This window comes from Fopius arisanus, unplaced genomic scaffold (assembly GCF_000806365.1).
Source record: "Fopius arisanus strain USDA-PBARC FA_bdor unplaced genomic scaffold, ASM80636v1 scaffold00005, whole genome shotgun sequence".
NCBI classification, from domain to species: domain Eukaryota; kingdom Metazoa; phylum Arthropoda; class Insecta; order Hymenoptera; family Braconidae; genus Fopius; species Fopius arisanus.
In genome coordinates, this window is record NW_011887744.1 from 506,509 (window position 1) to 524,235 (window position 17,727).

Genomic DNA, 17,727 nt, shown 5'->3' on the forward strand with positions numbered 1-17,727 from the left:
TTTTAAATCGCCGTGGGCTACAATTGCAGACAATGAAAATGTTACGTGTATTGTTCTGGTACTGGAGTTTGAACTGACTCACACCAGTCCCAATTATCCAATAGCTCGTTGGTAACCGATTCCATCCCCACCCTCGGCCCATTATCGGATGACAAGAGCCAGTGCTTTTATGTTTAATTGATATTTTTCGTAGGTTCCAACCCCAGAAAATTCGTTCATCCGCGGTTGTAATTTTTCTCTTGATTTTTTTTTTTTCGTTTCATCGGTAGCTGTTAGCTCGTTAAATATTTTTCGATAATTCAATTATTCAGAAATACCTGTTTCCACTTTCCATTGAACTCATCATCGGACTATATATTTTCCATTTTTTTCCTAACGACTGTTTCCCTGTTTTTCCGGTGTCATCGCTTCCTCCCCGCGCCATAAATTATTTCCGCTCGTCATAAAAACGAAGATCCGTTAACTGGGGAAAAGTCGTTGAGGGACGACAGCGAGGTGAAAAATTAGCGTTTATTTTCAGAAATTTTTACGTCTATTTTTTTTTACTCATTTGAGGAATTAGTCCGTCAGTCATTCCGCGACTTTTTTCCATTCGATCGGGTGTCCAGTGGGGTTCACCCCCTGGAAGCCCCTTTGTGGCATTCGAAATGTTCGGCGAAAATTGAATGAACAATTCGTGGAGTGGATGGAGAATAACGACCCCCAAGGACACCAAACTGTATCCGTTTGCATTGCAAGTGAACGTCACATGGAATATTGTTACTCTATTTGCATTTACCATTTTCCAGTTATTCTCCCCATCCACGTGAGGAAAAAAAAATGATAATGAATGAAATAAAAGAATATTGTCCACGCGGATTCTGACAAATTGGCGGTTGTCGACCTTCGGGTGTTTTCCGGTCCTGGGGATCGTATTTCCGTCTCATCCTGAATGCCGCAGTCGCAGGTTCACGAAATACCGATTTCTACGCCAGGTCAAAAAGGTTCAAAGGAGATAGGATCTCCTCAGGATGGGTAACGATTATTTAACGACGCCTATATGCCCCCGAGAGTGGCGCCAACGTCAAGGCCTGAATTAACAAAAATATTTAATATAATATAAATATTAAACAATAAATTGACATTAATCCGCAGTTTATTTCCTGACTATTCCGGTAGTCCCTAAATTTCAGGCAATTATTTCAGAAAATAAGTCCTAGAAGAAGAGGACGACGACGAAGGGGTTCAGAACGGAGTGGCTCGTTAGTGCAAACCACCGATGCGATAGCAATCGGCTAATCTTCGTCGAATAGAAGATGGTGGATGGTGGATGGTGATGGAAGAGGGGATAGAGCATGAGCTCTCCAGTTTTTTTTTCTTTTATTATTTTTCTCTCAGGAAACACATACACCGTCGACTGATTATCCGTCTGCGGTTCTATTCCAACGTGTCAGCAAACGCCTGAATCTTTCCTCTTCGTTTTCTCTCCCTCCCCCTCAACATTTAATTTATCGCCCCTTGTCTATCGTTTTACATTTGCGCAATGACTCTAAAACACAGCCCCACTCATATGGTACTGATTACAATCACGATGGCTCTAGATATCTCTAACTGTTCGAGTTTAATTTTAAACCCTTTTGTTAAATTTCAGTGAACGCGATTTTCGGTGGGATTTTACGGTAAATTAATTTTCCTGTAAAATCTTTATAAATTCTTTATAAATTTTGAAACGTCGTTTTATTGGTAATTTTTATCTGATTTATATTTTGGAAAAATAAAATGATCAGATGGAGGTGAAATAGTGTGGGAGCTGGTATTTAATGGTAGATTAGGGGGTGTTTTGTTAAACCGTTCGACGAATGCTAGAATTAATCTGAAGAAAAGGAGGAAAAAGTGGTTGATTTAGTCTCTTCGGATACATAGTGGAAGCATTTTCGTGGGCCAGACTCTTGGCCTTTCCACGCTTATGATGTATGATCACCGTACGTCGTGCTCTATGCAATTAGGAAACTCCCCCTTCCCTTTTTGAGCTCAATTTAGAACAGTGGATGGTCTCTTATGCTGCCTCTTGCCATGAAGGCGCTAACTCTCACGCCCGGTATAAATGACTGACTGCCACGGCGTTGACACTGAAATATTAATGAGCCGTCTTAAATTCATCAGCCAATACAGTGCCAGACTCGAGTGGGTGTACCCTGAATCGGTTTAGGAAATTTCAACGAATTTTTTTAATTCACTGTATCTCACTATTTTTTCCCCCAGCCACAATGTCATCTCATTTTTCAATTATGCGACTCTGAAATTAATTTCATTCGAAGAATTGAATTAAAAAATTTCACGTCGTTTTATCATCTTCAGTCTACCCAGAAAATGGGCCTTGAAATAAAAACAATGGGTGTTTTAAATTTCAGAAGACTGATGAATAGATAAAAAAGAATTTGAATATTCCTCCGGATTCAGAAATAATTCAAATAAAAAAAACCCATTAAAAGAGGTTGGACGAGTTGTTTCCTCCGTTTTCCCACTGGCCGAGCATAAGGTTTGAGTAGTGTCTTAATTTCTCTGATTAAAATTAAATTAAACATGCATGATAATAAAGTGTAACGAGAGTCTCCTGCCTTATTTTCCTATCACCGAGAATGATCAGTGGCCCTAGGCCCCTCTAACTCGCCTAGTGATCATAAAAAATGAACTGAACGTGGAATAATCATGACAACATATTATGGATTAAGAGGATCCACGAGTGATTTTGACGCTTGTTCGCACCGTGGCCTCGCTAATTAGGCACTCGAGTTACGATGACTATCTGTCCAACCACATGTCCCTTAAAGGGATTCCGTGCCCCCCAAACATCCGGTGTTGGTGACTCGCCCCCTTCCGTTTTAACAACTTGCCAAGAAGTTCCAAGGATTTAAGTACACATGTTTTTGCTGTTTACCCCGGTGCTTAATTCATTTTTCCTTGCGGAGTAAAAATGTCAAAACCACTGAAACTACCGCACAACGAAAAAACGTTTCACCATCGCAAAATTAAATAATTTAATTTATTACATAAATTGTCAACACTGTGACTAATCTATTGAGATAATCAATAGATTCCAGGAGTCATTCCCCCAGAAAAAATCCCCAAATTACAAAACGAAAATTAATTGAAATCCCCGAGTGGCCAATAAATTTGAATCAATTTCACTTTCTAAAATTCCATTAAAAAAATGGTAATTGAAAGAGAAGAATCTCAATGATGATGAGCATGCCACACATTCTCTTAAAAATAAAAGACCCCCACGGATATGTACCCTAATTTAACAAAAAATGAATTTTTATTAAAATTTTCCCCGCATTTGCACCCGCCAACGAGTGAACAAATCCCGGGACAAGAAAAGCCGAACCCCACAATTAGCAGGCCGAAGCTCATTATGTTAATTTTTCCGCGTAACTAAATACTTAATAAAGGCCTCATCTTGCATTTTAAAACAGCAAGGAATACCCGCATATAAACACCTGAGTCACGAGCAACGATTCTATTGGTTGAAATACCCGTTTAACGTGCGTAAAACCATGTGCCACACATTATACGTATAAAATGCTCCCTATACCCATCGTTTTGCCACCGGTTACATATACTGTGGGCAAAATGGATCGCGTGTCGATCCGCGTCGAGATATTTGTTGCTTTACAGTTGTATCACGTTTTGCTGGACGAGGGGGAGAGCTACAACATCGACGAGAACTGCCCCATTGTTTCGTTTGTATTACAGTGTTTCAGTGTCCTCTTATGATTCCTTCCTCTGCAATCGCGGATACACTGTTGAAACACCATCGACCTCTTTTTTTTTCACCTCCTAAGCCGCTTTCCCTTTGTCTTTCAAACGACTACTAAACGTTTTCATTCTCCTTTCATTGTGGTTGCCCCCCTTTTTTTGTTGGATCAAAATGACTTCCCCTCGGTGAGAGGAAAATCTCTATACCGAGTTAATTGTGGTTTCAGGGGCGGGGTTTAGGTGGAATACTTTGAATACTAGAAAACACAAATCACGAATGAAACCAGGAAATTCTCAATGAGAAAAGTCTACGGAACTGGAAGACGATGCCAGAACGAGATGACGCCTTGCCGGCGCCTGAACCCTCTGCATCCGTAAAAATCTATTTTCCTCGGATGTCATTCAGGCCGGCTGAGGTAATACGAACCTGACCCGAGCCACCATAATTTATCACTGAGATACTCCCAAAAAGGAAGTCAAAGAAAAATTCTCAAAATAAAAGTGACTCGAAAAAATAATTCCCAATCCCCCACGATCTCATTCCAAAAAACAATCCCCCAGCAATCGATAATTGAATCCCATTTGAAATATCAACACTCAATCGAATTCCGTACCTCAGGGTACCTCGAGGGCCGGTAAAAAAAAAAATAAAAATCCGAAGAATTAATAAACAACAGCCCGAAGGTGTATTATACCCAGGACAGGTAATAAGAAGACAATTACGCGAGCTAAATGAAGCTTCAAGTTGAATAATGGTAGCCAAAAGGAGAAGCTCGGGGTTGGAGCCCGAGGATGTTTTCACCAGGATCCCCTGGCATCCTGAGTATAAGATTACAATTAGCTTGACCACGGCAAATCTACAAGACGAGTAGAAATGCATCTACCAGAGTAACGTATATCCACTGGTATAGGGGCATTCCCGGGGGTTTGGCCGGTGAAAATAAACTCGAGGTTATAATAACGCGCATAAATCACAAGTGTTAATATTCGGGGGCGTATTAGTAGGAGGTGTAGTTATTCCACCTATATCCACCTGCCTCCTGGACACAGTGTTGTGTTGTACGTTTTGGATGAGGGCTGGGGTAAGTATACTTCATACAACCGTGAGGGACCTCTGGGCGAATAATACTAACTCCGTTGCATCGGTATAGATCATGTCTGCTGGACGGTCCATGAGAGTGGTTTACCCGCCTCCTTGTTAACCAAACCGAGTTTACTTAGTCCTTCGGGGTGCTTCCACACGTTACACCAGCTAATAGCCTACCGTTAGCCAACTACTGTAGATATAACCCCCTATCCCACCTCATTTAGTGTATTAACTGCTTTCTCTACATTATTCTTCCTAATGCAGGATGGTGAGACTGTCGCAGCTGTCTCCTTCAAGATGATAAGACACCAATGATTAATCAGGTGATGAGGGCCAAGGTAGGCGGTCCTGCAACCCCTTAAATCAATCCCAATCGGTATATTAATGCACGTGATTATTCTTTTATCCCACTGGGGTTGCTTATTTGTTTGATTAGACCAGTGTAATTAGAATCTGATACAAGTGGCTTGTTATTTATCGAACATCTCGCTGATTGCCTTCATCAACCGTATCGATTGTGGAATTCATTTTTCCAGTGCTTGATTCCTTCTTTGGGAACGGTGGGAGGGGAGTATGATGTTGATTGAATGATGACGCCATTGTACGCGTCGATTCTTCGGGATCGATAACAATGAGTGACGGAGACTGTCATGTCCAGTCACTGACAATTCACCTGCACTCCAGGCAATTGTGTTTCATCGGTGACTAGAGAAAATTCGTTGATTGTCGGTGATGATCGTCATGCCCGACGCGTTCTTACCATTCAGGGATAATGGACACGCGGTGACAGTTCCAATGTAACACCTGAGAGTTTTGGGAAATGCGTGGACTTAATATTGAATTTTAGTTTTTTTTTTTTCCATGTTCAGAGTGACGGGTAACGGCTGGTCACGTACACCACGTGTGAATCGCTCATACGGGCTCGTGAGGAACGAAAAAATGGGTCTGAGTTATTCATTTCGGATATAGACATGAAGATCTCGAAAATTTTCCAGACATTTTGAATACAAAAGCCCGCAATTATATTCATACCAGTGAATTCATGAAGAAATTATAGAATTACGTGGTTTTTTTGAAAGAAATTTTCCTGAAAAAAGATCCAATCATTTTTTTATATCTTTGTAGAATTTTAATACACCACTTGCATTACCATTATTAACATCGAACTGGTGATGAATGTGTGCAGTAAAAATCGTCAATAAAATAGCGAATGATCGATAGTGATAATTCAGTACACGATAAATACGTGAATACTAATGTCGCAATCGATTTATGATAATTGACTGGTGGGTGATTGGCTCGGTATATTGTGAATGCGGGGAAGTTGACCCGAATCTCCCTTTTCCGTCAAATATATATCCGAGCAATCGGCTGGAATAGTTTCTACTGGTTTATTTATACATGAAAACCGTAACTAGCGCTTGTGCTGCGGCAAGAGGGGATGAGATATAGAGAGGGGGTGTGTGTAAGGCAAGGGGGGCATCTCGTTAATTAGCCCCGGTGTCGATTTAATTACCAGGGGAGTAATTGGCATTGGCCACTGTCGTGCTACAGCCCCCTACCCCCTCATCGTCTCCACCCCCGTTCGTCTCCATTTCGCTTTTGTCGATCTCTCGCCCTTCCTCGATTTCGCATACCGTTGCATATTCATCGGTGGATTATTATATCCCCATGTACGGTTTCCAGTCCATTCCATCCACCGAGTTCTATGATAAATTTCCCAATGTGAACGAAAAAAAAAGAAGGAAGAAATTCACTTCTTTGTTTCTCAAATGTAAATGAACATTTTTCACAATTTAAAATTTAATTCAATTGTTGGTAGTTAGTTGGGCGAAAAAAAAACACCGGGAGAAAAAAATTCATTCCCAAATTTTTATGGAGTCATGTTCACTGGGAACAAAAAACCTACGGTGGAAGGGGAGGAAAAAAAATGCACAAACTCGGAACGAATAAAGGTCACTGTAGTATTTGCGTATATCGTGCACAATGTTATCCACAAACACGGCAGGGCTACGGCCAATTTATCCCAAGGGATGAAGCCGACGACGTGGCGAACTGTGTCCGGGATGGGGACTACCTTGTCCAGTTGAATGAATTCAGTACGCAGACCCCTAGTGTGGTTGGCATGTATACAGTGGTCACTGCTCCAGCCACCGATTTTACTCTATTTCTCTCGGTTGTTAATGATACCCACGAAAAATATTACGAGCAGTACTGTCTGCGGTTTTCAAATGAATTTCTAATTTCGCAATAACCGATCAAGATACCCTAGCTAAAAAATGTTAAATCCCTCGATATTGTATTGATTTTCCTCGTTACCAGAACAATTCACCGCATCACAAATCCTTCACTCCAGATTTATTAACCTGTCATCGAGTCGATCCCTCGAAAACTATGAATTAACTACACCGCAGGTGTCAAATTATCCGAGAACACTCGGTCCTGAGCGTTTGACGTTAAGCCACGACACAGGCCAGTAATTATATTTCGTTCCTCGGTCATTATAACGTACCACGGCGTGTACATCGGCATCATCAACGCCAGTGTACTCGAGCGCGTGTGTAATAACCCCGGTATGTGTACTGGATATTACCAACGAAATATTGTCAGAAAGGGGTTTACCACACCCATAGGCCTCCCTTGGCTGCCAATCCTCTTATTAACGACCAGTCACACCGGGATTTATTAATCCACTTATTAAACGTATTTATTATACCACAGCATTAATCACTTACCTTGAGTCTGGTCAAACGCGGCTCCTCAGCAGCGAGTTTTGCCAGCGCCTGGTATTCACCCTGTGCCGCTCGCACCAGCCACTCTCTCGACTTTCCATCCAGTTGCTGATCAAACATTTCATAATTAATCTTCAAAACATCAATTTGTAACAACAATCAGCGAACTCTCGCGCCCAAAAATAAAGGACTCACCGAAGCCACAGAAGCGCTGTCATCCTCGTCCGTCCCCTGTCGAGCAAAAAAAAAAAAGACCAAGACATTCAATCAATTTCCCGTGAAATTGGCGTCACATAAAAAATGAAGTAGAGAAAAAAAAAAGAGGGATATTGGAGGATGGAGGTGGAGCTGAGCCGCGATCGGCATCACGGGTAAACGACTATTCATCCCCGTTAAACTGTTTGTATTTTCACTCGTCACGGCAACGAAACGCCGCAGGAGGCCAACCATATCGACACACTTGGCGTCTCCAATCCACCATGACTTATCACAAAATTCGACTCATCTTTCAGTCGAGTCATTATTAGGTACCATCAGGCCACGATATATCTTTATCCATCTGATTTCTCTTTACCCTCCAGCCATTAATGCAGATTGGGATGATGTCTCGTGTCCAACTCTACGTGTTCGCGTACTAATTTTTTTCGTAATGAAATCTCCGCTCGAATAATATCTCCCAAATATCGACGCAAACTGCCGTTATCCCTGGAGATTTTTCTCTCATCCTCTCCCCCTTGAGGCACAAGAAGCTAAATATTAAAACAGCGAGGGACCGCCGGCAGTCTTCTGCATGTAAATCAATTAACCGATAATTAAATTCGGATTGGAGAGTCCTTTAAAGCCCGAAGGTTCCAGATTTGCGGACATCTGATAAAGCGTTTGAAACATTCTCACGATGCATCGAGCTGCCAATATGTTCCCCTGGTCTGCAACAGTCCAACTTTTCCAGGACCTCTTAAAAAACTTTTCACCCGACATGACTCCACGACTGCAGACACCCGCCTCTAGGCGAATTAAACATGTTACATCTGTGTGCGCATGGGAGAAAGTTTTTTCATTGGATAGTCCAGAGAGACACTTGAAATCTTAATGGGCACTCAGTGGATTGTCCTCGAGGTTTGTATCAACGACCACTCGACTAATTTAAGGCACGCGCCCGCTAGCCCCTGGCACGTGTCAACAAGACGAAAGTCGAACTCTTCATTCCTATCATCATATTGAAGAGGCTGATGGTGTTGATACTCCAGGGATATGGGAAACGTTTTAATAAGCATATCACACAGTTGATGATTCTCTCGGGGTGAAGCACCAAGTATAAATATATCTGCTTTGGCCACTGGATGTAACCGAGAGGGAGAAATTGGAGGGGTTGAAAACTGGCCCAGCGTACACAGAACGTATTGGTTTGAATACGTTGGGGTTCTGGTACAAGAGGCAAAACATGTTGCGGCACGAGCTGACTCGAGAGCTCCCAGGAATTAGCTTTATTATAACCTGGGGGCCATCCATACCCACCATAATTGCAACTGAACATTCACGATACAACAAGCCAAATTATAAGCAAACATGTACTTCTGAATGTAAGGTGAGGAATGCCTTGACGGTTTGACCACTCAAACCAATCAGTAATTTAAAAAAAATAAACGCCAATCAACCACTCCCGCAGAACAAGACAAACCCAACAAAAGGGTCTGCAGATAATTCGTTAAATTGATTCACAGCCTGAGAGTGGAAGATTTCATTAGGTGGAACGAAGTAAATGGCCAGAGAGACAGAGTGCAGACTGGTGGATCGGAGATGGAGGTAAGAACAAAGAGTTGCGTGAGGATAAGAGTACGGATTGCACCAGTGGAATAGAGAAGGAATGAAGAACACTAGGGGGGGATTAGCCTGGGCTAGGTATGCGAGATCGATTATGCGATCTGCGGATAACGTTGGCCTGATTTATTCCCCTAATGGGCGTTCGCGCATTCATTTCGGTGGCGGACGAGGCAATTCGCAAGCGCCCAAGCTGGTGCTGGGCCTTCCTCGCGAGCAGTACTGTCAGTGACAGGAAAACTCTCGGTGGGTGATTCAGGGTTTGGTTTAGGCGACGCCTCCAAACCACCACCATAATGCCTTCACCAAGTGCTTTTCTCTTAATCCACGGATATTCACTTACGTCAAATGATTTTATCAATCAATTTTCCAGGATTACTTCAATTTTCTAGGGAATACCTGATGTAAATATCAATGGGGACCTGATGATTGCACGGACGGAAAGATCAGCTACGACTTGTACGATAATTCAAAGCGCATGGGACAGACAGGAAACGAGGACGAGAATTGGTCGGAATTAGCCACCAACTCGATTATTAGTTTGGTGGTGAATGGTGATTCATAGCTGGTTAGTCGTATTTTCCTGGATATACCCAACTGCCGGGGCAAACCAGAGTTTGCTCCGGATGGGGAACATGGAGCAAACTACACGCACGCCTCTTCCAACCCTTTCCCCTGTCCCTCGCTGTTTCTCTGTCATCCTCTCGCACCCCCGTCCGTGGTTTTCCAAACGGGTGACAGGAATATTCGTACATAGCATGTACCACTCTGGAACCCCTCGCAGGTACTCCCTCACACGCATCGTATCGCGATCATATCGCGATGCCCCAATAATTTACTGGATTATTTGCACTCGACCATTACCATTTCCAGCTTCATGTACCAGCAGTTTGTCTATCAACGCTTTTGACTAGAATGACCATAACAATATGGAAAATACAAATATTTTTGGTTGTGATTTTCTAGGATATTCGAGGAATTTCGTGATAAAAAGATAGTAGACACATAAAATGACTGATGTAGTGACGGGTTGTTTTTGACTTTTTAATGAGAAATGATTTTTCCACTGACCTCCTATTACCACTGGGGATTTGATTTTAACGAAGCCAAATGTTCGAGTCATGGATAAGAATATGCGTGGGTGTTTATGAAAGAAGGTAACACACCACTTGAAGCGAAAGGTCCTCGGAGGTGGGGATAAAGGTATGTAAAGGCCCACAGTGGTCTGACTGTGCAGCCCTGATACCTCGCTCCCATGGCTAATTCCGAGGTGTAATCTGCGGGTACCATCTCCACGGGATTAGCATATAGATAGCGTTAGGGGATGAAGGTATACAAGAGGCGCCTTGCCTAGACAATCGACGCCATGATCATTCTGGTTCAATGTCTTCCGCAGGAATAGAAAGGACAATTTTCAATTATTCCCACTGATAAACACTTTCGAGTGATTTCACGTGCAGTATTTACACGATCAGATGGTATACGTTGGCAATGCAATCAGTATTGACAGACCGGTACTTGGTTTAATGCGGCCATTTGGTGGGCATTTGTTGGTGGACAATGAGCTCGTCTCGTAGTGAGAAGCAGAAGTAAAGAGCCCAAGTGATTCGGTCGTGAGGTAATTTGTGTTCACAGCAGGTCTGAGCAAACATGCCCAGTGGGGGTGCTACGAAAAATTAAATAACCCGATGACTGGTCACATTCTCCTGGTTATAACGAGACAGAGGTGAAGGTGTGCGTTGAGACTTCTCAGCGAGAAGTTACGAGTGTACAACGAGCGGGGCATAACGGGCCCCGTCAGGACGAATGACGTTGGCGTCCTTGTCGTTCCTGTGGTGGAGCCGATGTGCACCCTCTCACGGTGGGCCCAACCCCGAGTATACCAATATAGAAACACCGTTCAATGTGGTATTGTAGTATATTCTCAGTTGGTTAATGCGAGATGGTATATTCTCATCTGCATTGAGCTGAACGAGGATGAGAATAGGAAGAGGATAAGTATTTGGTTGAGAGTGGGATCGGGGGACTAGTGGACGAGCCACAAACGTGAAACGAAGAGCGGCGACCTCCCGTGGACTTATGAATACAAATAGCCGCTCACTGCGCGATTCACAGATCTCTGATAAAGGTAAAGTCCTCAGGACTCGCCCTCTCCGATTCAAATGTGTGTATGCGTATGTACATGGCTTGACCACAGACAGCAACCGTTTACCAAAAGATTATCCCCCTAAGATCGGATCGTGATCGGTATCGAGAGACTCGGGATTTTGCGCTCGTGGATCAGTTGTGTCATTAGTTTCAATAAATATTGTACAAATACTTCGAGAGGCCGTTTAGGAAACGATTAAGCCACGATTTTCATCTGTCTCGATATATCGTGGATAGATACCGATTTTGGTGAGTGATTTACGGTTACGGTAATAATTAATGCTCTGTTGGTAGGTTGGGCAATTCATGCGGTGAATAAAATGGATCAATTCTGAATGAAGAAGTGATATTCTCAGTTGGGAATGAGAGTTGGAATGTCGTTGGGATCCTTAACGATACGCCCACACCCACTTTTGCCAGCTACCCGGTGACACTATCGTCTCATCCCAGGCCCTAATGTCGTGTCCAGACGTCATGCCAAGGCACGTCAGATCTACAGACACTCCGTGAAAAAAAATACTAGTATTTCATCGTTGGGCATCGAGGTCAGAAAAGGGTTAAAGTCACTGAAGAAACATCAATGTGAAAGTGAGGGCTAGCGCCTCATATTGTTCGATAGATCGATCTTTGTAGATTTGTATCGTGTACCATTGGAATGAGCACTCGACGACAGGATAGAAATTCCAATTGAAATTCTTCAACTTATCAATCGACAAATTGCTCTCACCTACCGTCCGGCACTATCAGAGGTACCCCCAGGTGGAATAAAATTTTTTAATCCGCAAAACAACAAAGGAAGACAGCAGTGGTTTAACCTATCTGACGTATCTCCTTCAGGTTTGTTTTTTAATAGAGTAGACTTGGTCGCAGGAGAAACACAATTCATGAAAAACCTTCACCGCCAGGTGCTTCCGTCCATGGTATGCCCCATGTCGCGAGACTGAATAATGACTGAAATATATTTCCCAAATAAATAATGATACGCCCTCGTAAAGTTTACGCTCGGTCAAGCGCAAGTCCACCGCTGATGCATACACAGCCAAAAAGGCTAAACTTCGAAAGGGGAAAAATGGAAATAAATAAAATAATATCAAACAAACACGTACTAATCTTGAGTGGCTAGATTTGACAGAGAAGATAGCGACCCATACTGCGAGCTCTCTGAACGCCCACTCTCAGGTAAACCAAGACAAAAAGAATAACAAAACCCGTTTAGTAGTTTGTATCGAGGTTTGAGAAAAATGTCCTCGTCATGCGATAGCGTCCCAAAATTTATCCACCCATTCATCACAGATTCCTCTAGGATTTTATGAATGGAAATTCCGCGGTGATATATGTAGCTTGATTTTTCTCAGGCTGTCTATTTCCTTTGGAAATATGCTACCGTTACGAGACACACATATAATCTCACCAATGCTGAAAGTTGTTGAGAGGATGTCGTCTGAGGATCACGCAAGCTGTGTCCCCTCATCCAAGATTCCCTCTTCCTCATTCCCGTATATGCTCCTTCACTCCAGAGTGTAGCACCACGTCTTCCACCATTCTCAACCCTCTTTGCATATACATTCTGTAAGATTACTTTGTGCGGTTTACACCCTGCGTCCCTTCGTCTCTGGCGTCGACTATCCTGCCACGATATACCCCCCTTTCTCCCCCATCTTCACTAGTACGCCTTGAGCTTTGCCAAGGGCCATACTACCTCACCCAAGTTTCGTCCTTAATGTATGCTGAAACTATACGGGAATTCACAAGTTTGTCAGTGGGCGAACAGTGAGGGGTTGGAGAAGAGTTGGACCCGGTGAGATGGGAGTTTTACTCAGTTGGTACTTCACTCTCTGGATGCCTCGTTCATCTAGACCCCCAGTGTTACACTCTTGACAAGGGAAGCAGCAAGAAATGAGGGTTGGGGGCCCCACCTTCGCGAGAACACGCGTGATCTTAATTAGTGAAAAGCCTCAGGGTTTACCAACGAGACGACGAGATTTACTTTTGCTAAAAGATTTTCATTACTTCGGCAAAAGTATATTTCTCCGGTGTTAAGACAGGGTCTAGTGCACTCGAGCTTTACTGTTGCTTAATCAGCCGTATAACAGTTTTAATCGATTGGTCACGTATGCGGGAGGAGTCGGCACGCGACAGCAGTCCCTCAGCAGACTCATTGAGGATGCCACAGGGATGAATAACAAACTCACCTCGATGAATAATAATTATTTTTGGAAAGAAAGTGCCAGGCGCCGCGACACGAGTGCAAGAGGATGTCCGGAGAATTTGTCGGCTCGACTCATTCCAAGTAAAGAAAATGAAAATCAATGCAACGTACACGATGGGCGCCCTTTTTCGGCTCCACAAACTCATCAAAAGAAAAAAGAACCGAGGAAACGACTGATGGAAGAAAAATGAGATTCGAATAAGAAAAAAAATTTCATTCTGATCTGTAGCCACGTCGGAAGGAATAATTTAACGAGGTATACGCGACGCCGATTTCTCTTTCCTCTCTTCCGTTTTAGAGTACATGCTTTCGGCTTCTTTTAATCGGCCCAACTCGGCATAAACTCATTTGAATTATGATTGAGCATCCGGTTGCAGAATCAATGTGTATAAAATCCCCTGTTTGGTAAAGGACCTCTTGTGGATCGACTTTTAATTTTAAATATCCCTGGCTAATTATGATTTACGGCGACACAACCACGAGACATCCTGATCGGCAAGCAAGATACCAGGAGGATATTCAAATGCGATGAACAGTGCGTTTGCCAAACGATAAACAGTTTTGCATCGATGCATGTAAGGAAAAAAAAAGGACAAGTTTGATGGTGAACGATGGCCAATGGAAGAATTAACGAATGAGAGTGGTGGTGGGTGTACGTAATTTCAAGAGTGAAATAATCGGTATTCTCGGTAATTCATTGGTTATGCACGATGAGACACCAGGTAGCATCCTCCATGCGTTTCTTCCTCGTTTCCCCGAAATGGGCTTATATCACTGGGTGTTCCATCTTTTCTTAACATATTTGATAGCTTTATGATGGGTCACTGTACCTTGTCGGAGCGTTTCTTAGCTGGTGATGTAATACCATTTGGACGACCATGAAGATCAGTCTCACTTGCCATCCGGTTGAATCGCTGCATTCGTTCACGAACACTTGGCAATTCACCACTTCCCCCTGTTGGCTCGTCCTCCTGGATTTGTCAACAACAATCTTTCTTGTATGTGCTGTTAATGATTCAATGTACCTTCACCAGTGCATTCCAGTCTACAGTGTCAGTAGTAAAAGGAAAACCTAAGTTTTAGAGTCTTGATAGATGAAAGAGTCCAGCCGGGATGCAACGTGACAGGATAGGAGGTGATGCTTAACGACTACAAAGACTGATTACTCGTACTAATACTCTCACACCGCAAGCACTAATAGGCTCATAATAATTGACGTTACACTGGGGTGATATAAACGTTGATGGGGGTATTAGCATACTCTGAGAAAAGCGTACAATTCACTTCACGACGCGCTAGAGCTCTCGTTACTGTCGTCGTGGGGTTTCCCCTTTTCATTTGCATGGAAATCGGAGCATACAATGACACACAGGCTCTCGTGAAGTAAAAACGTGCAAATTGTTGACAACCACTAGCTACAGGAGAAAAAATACACTACGGAAGAGATAGAATTTTATGAAGGACAGGATATGACGAACCTTGATTGGAGTTTCCTGGTTGTTTTTTCCCTTTTCATTATTCAAGTTCTCTTTGTTCTCGAGTTTGAGTTTGTCCTGACTCTTTCGTCTTGGAGGAACGGGGGGCGATGATGGATCGTCCACCTCTGGTGAGGCCTCGTCGAATATCGAGATGTGACGGTGTGGAGACCCTGGACCTGGCGAATTGTGCACCGGCACTGGGGGTGCTTTATTTGGCTTATTCACTGTTGCATACAGCTCTTCTGGGGGTGAACGATAGGAGACAGCGGAGGATGCGTCAATAGAGTGTGTGGGACTCAGAGGAGCGGGTGGTGGCGGTCGATACGGGGGTGGATCACGAAGGGGTGATGTGGGAGTTTGGAGATCAGGAGTTGCCAGGGGAGAGCCAGGTCCCAGGTGAGAGTATATTGGTGATGATAATTCTTCTAGGCTCTGGCGATACTTTCTCTTCAGCACCAGGAATTTTTCCCCCTACCGAAACAACGGGAAATTTATTCTCAAGTCGATTTTTCATCCTGTATAGTTTTACGCGAAAATATTAGTCTGAAGTACCTCAGACATTGGGGAGGAATGATAAGGGTAGAAGGAATACTATAATGGCGGTCAAATTGCCATCTGTGGCTACCTCGCCTGATTGGCAGGCTGTTCACGAAGCGAAACAAATTTTCAAGCTTATGGAAGAATTGGAAATGAAGGAGCAAGCTTTGGAAAGAGCGAGGGTTAAACAAGAACGAGCCAACTTTCAAGAATTAAAAAAAAAGGTGGAATTAATGGGAACGTTGACGGTGTCGAACAGTCAAAATTACCGAGTAGCAGTCCGGAAATTCATTATTCCTGCACGTTTGAAATCCCGCGATTTTTTTCCAAATGTGGCAACATCGCAAATCGAGACACCTCGAAGCGCAACAAGTCGTTCTGTCAGACAGACTTGCTGGCTCGAGCCGCCAACACAATCACAACAGACACAAACTTACCTCTTCATTTTTGATAGTCGCCAGTGTGTTTACGTACTCCTTGAATTTATTTCGCGCCTCAACTGAAAACAAATAATTTGCGATGGTCATCACTGTTGCTCGTAGATATTCAGGGACGAAGTACGACCACACGATTATTTGTATAATTAATTTTTTTCCCCTGAATCACCCACTGAGATCATGCCACACAGACACGTACCACTAACCACTGGGTGATGGATTATAAATAACACGACAGCGGGGTAAAAGGGAATTTTGGGTGAGTGGGTGCATACCTCGGGTTTCTGGATCAGTGAGGAAGCTCTTGAAATGTTTCACTAGGTCGTGATTTCGCGCTGAACCACCGTTATCCAACAAATATTTACGTATCTCCTCTAGAGACAACTCACTGGGCGTCGCCATGTTGGAAACTGTATCGACGACTCGCGCGGCACTGGCGGCAGCATTTGAATCGTCAAACTCCACCGGTAAAAATGAATTCTATTACCTGTCAATTAATTTGAAATTCCCCGGCTGTTCATCATTAAAAATTCACACCGTCGAATTTCCAATGGAAACTAAAAGGGTTTTCACGACTGTTATCAATCAAAAATCCATCACCTGAGCATTCGGGATTTTATTCCATCGCCCAGAGATATCGTATGGTCCACGCATACAGAGTAAAATCGTTAAATCCTCTCAATAGTTTATTCACTCTCGTTGACACGTCGAGCACGAGGATTTATTGGAAGCCTTTCACCGTAAATGTAACAGTCGTCTGTGAATATCGAATTCATCGTCATCGTCTGTGTTTTTACTCCAATTCTATCAGGTGAAGCTTATTGGAGATGATTTTATCATGAATCTCGGAAATTACCCATTAATTTAGGTATTTCATCTCGCCCAGTGAAGTTTATCTCAATGTTTGTTTCCCCTTTCGTACAAAATTCCAGCGATAAAATTTCCTCGACCATTGTAGAAAGGTTAAATGAGAGGGACAGGTGATAAAAGCGTGTATGCGTGAAAATTTTATTACCGAAAATCGTGTATACATGCGTGTGACACGCACAGAACGCACCGAAAGGGGGTGGGGGGTAAAGCCGTTTAATTAAACTGACTTTATCGGGACATTACAATGAAAATAAATAGGCGATAAGCATACAACGATAATCCTTCTATGTTTCAACAATTGAAGTTCTAAAATTTAATTTAATTTTAATAAATTTAATTTTTTTTTTTACTTTATTCATTTTAGAATTCTGTTATGTTCGTAAAATTGTTCTTCAATTAAACAATTTATTTTTTTTCACTGAAATTTCGCCATAAAAAAATTAATTACACGAAATCCCACACGAACTTGTCAAAAAATTTTTAATTGTTAATTTTAATTAGTCATTTTAATATAATTCAATTAATTCTCAAAAATTAATTGAATCAAATTGAAACCAGGTATTTTCTTCCGAGGAAAATTACGGGGTATTTTATATTGTATTGTCGTTTTATCGGCGTTAGAGCCATAAAATAATTTTTCCCAGCACAGAACTTATCCAAAAAAATTGAAATA

General features: G+C 42.7%; 1 protein-coding gene across 3 annotated transcripts in view; it reads right to left on the reverse strand.

The window, feature by feature from the left end:
• Positions 1–16,586, reverse strand: part of sowah (sosondowah) — a 62,382-nt gene extending 45,796 nt beyond the window's left edge. For 2 of the 3 annotated variants that reach the window (XR_892893.1, XM_011315671.1), the window contains exons 1-6: positions 16,460–16,586; positions 16,185–16,246; positions 15,211–15,681; positions 14,563–14,703; positions 7,753–7,788; positions 7,561–7,665 (exon numbers count right to left, since the gene is read on the reverse strand). Coding sequence is in view for 2 of the 3 variants with exons in the window: in XM_011315671.1 (XP_011313973.1) it covers positions 7,561–7,665; positions 7,753–7,788; positions 14,563–14,703; positions 15,211–15,681; positions 16,185–16,246; positions 16,460–16,586 (942 nt within the window). In the remaining variant the exon portion in view is untranslated. The remainder of the gene's footprint in view (positions 1–7,560; positions 7,666–7,752; positions 7,789–14,562; positions 14,704–15,210; positions 15,682–16,184; positions 16,247–16,459) is intronic. The other variant, XM_011315672.1, reaches the window with a different exon arrangement.
• Between the last annotated feature and the right edge of the window lie 1,141 nt (positions 16,587–17,727).